This window comes from Microtus ochrogaster, chromosome 22, assembly GCF_000317375.1.
Source record: "Microtus ochrogaster isolate Prairie Vole_2 chromosome 22, MicOch1.0, whole genome shotgun sequence".
Lineage (NCBI taxonomy): Eukaryota > Metazoa > Chordata > Mammalia > Rodentia > Cricetidae > Microtus > Microtus ochrogaster.
The window spans coordinates 26,694,530-26,696,145 of NC_022023.1; the positions used below are offsets into that span (position 1 = coordinate 26,694,530).

Genomic DNA, 1,616 nt, shown 5'->3' on the forward strand with positions numbered 1-1,616 from the left:
AGGGGCCATGTTTATCCTGTGTATCTGTGCAGGGGCCATGTTTATCCTGAGTATCTATGGAGGGCCATGTTTATCCTATGTATCTGTGGAGGGCCATGTTTATCCTGTGTATCTGTGGAGGGGCCATGTTTATCCTGTGTATCTGTGGAGGGGCCATGTTTATCCTGTGTATCATGCAGGGGCCATGTTTATCCTGTGTATCATTCTGTAGGAGGGGCCATGTTTAACTTTCTCTGGTTGAGCTGAATTCAAAGCAGAGCCAAAAATTAGGGAAGCTGACTGTTACCAATATAGTCCTGGTCTGACTGTTACAGAAGAAAGCGGTGTGCTCACTAAGATGTTACTGTAGCTATCACTGGTGATTTGACTTCCTGGGCTATTTGCTAAGGGAGCTGGTTTCTTGCTTTGGGCTGTGGGCCATTGTTCCAGATTTCCATTCCTTGTGACCTTTAATCTGGAGGCAGCCAGTCCAAAGTGAGGCGTGGCACAGTGCAGACAGTGGCTGCCTCCATCACACAAAGTGAGAGTCGGGAAAAGAGGTTGTAGACTGTGTTAGGACCCTGTCTGAGAGGAGGCCCTTCAAGCCTCGGTTGGCTTCCTTTGTACCCACAAGCCATTGCTGCTTTGCTGCACCCCTGTGAGAGGATCTCAGGGGTTGGCTCTGGGCTAGCATCTCAGGACAGGGCTCCAGCTGGAGTGGGCACACAGACTCAAGGGAGCATGTATCGCAGGCTCACCTTGGGCTCAGACTCACCACCCTCATCTGCCGTTCCTTCCTGTCTAAACCCAGGCACTTTGTGTGAAATGGTCCCGTCTTCGTTTGCCCTGGGTGGACCTCGACTGGCTCTTAGACATCTCCTGTCAGATCACAGAGCTCGACCTCTCGGCCAATTGCCTGCCTTCACTCCCCTCCATCATCCCGTGGGGACTCATCAACCTGAAGAAGCTGAACCTCTCAGACAACCACCTGGGGGAGCTGCCCTGCGTGCAGTCATCCGACGAAATCATCTGCTCCAGGTGGGCCCAGGAGTGGGAACAGGGTCCTCCGTACCTCCCGTCAGAGCCACCCTCCCGTGCAGGTTCCTTGATTGAATTCGGTGTTTTGGGAAGCGAGCTTGTGGCAGTAGTGAGAGGCCTGCTCTCTCTGACACAAGCTCACAGGAGCAAGGCATCATGGCCTCTGGTGCCTTATGAGCCAGAGCGGTTTGAACAGGTGGTCTGGGCTAAGGAGTCACAGCTCATCACAGTCGTGCAAGGCTGTCTGTTTAAAATACCCAGCTGCGTCCTACACAGTAGAGTGACTAGACACTTCCTGGGATGGTAGAGGGGTTTGTCCCGCCTCCCAGAAAAAACTGAGCAGACCTGAGGGAAGGGTCAACTCTGGAAACGTGGCCACACATGAACACTGGTCAGTGGGGTCACTGCCTATCTTTCCTAGAGTCCTGAGCCCTGAGGTGGCATGGGAGGGGAAGGACAGCCTATGAATACTTTTCTCGTCACTGTGGCTAAACACCCTGACAGCTTAAAGAAGAAGGGGGTTATCCTGACTCACAGTTTGAAGGAGACAGTCCATTGTGGTGGGAAAGGCATGGCTGCCGGGTCAGAGGTGGCTGGCT

The 1,616-nt window shown here is 53.2% G+C and overlaps 1 protein-coding gene across 1 annotated transcript in view; it reads left to right on the forward strand.

The window, feature by feature from the left end:
• Lrrk1 (leucine rich repeat kinase 1) overlaps positions 1–1,616 on the forward strand; it is a 134,662-nt gene that overhangs the window by 81,392 nt on the left and 51,654 nt on the right. Inside the window, exon 7 of the mRNA XM_005357787.3 lies at positions 791–1,017. Coding sequence (XP_005357844.1) covers positions 791–1,017 — 227 coding nt within the window. The remainder of the gene's footprint in view (positions 1–790; positions 1,018–1,616) is intronic.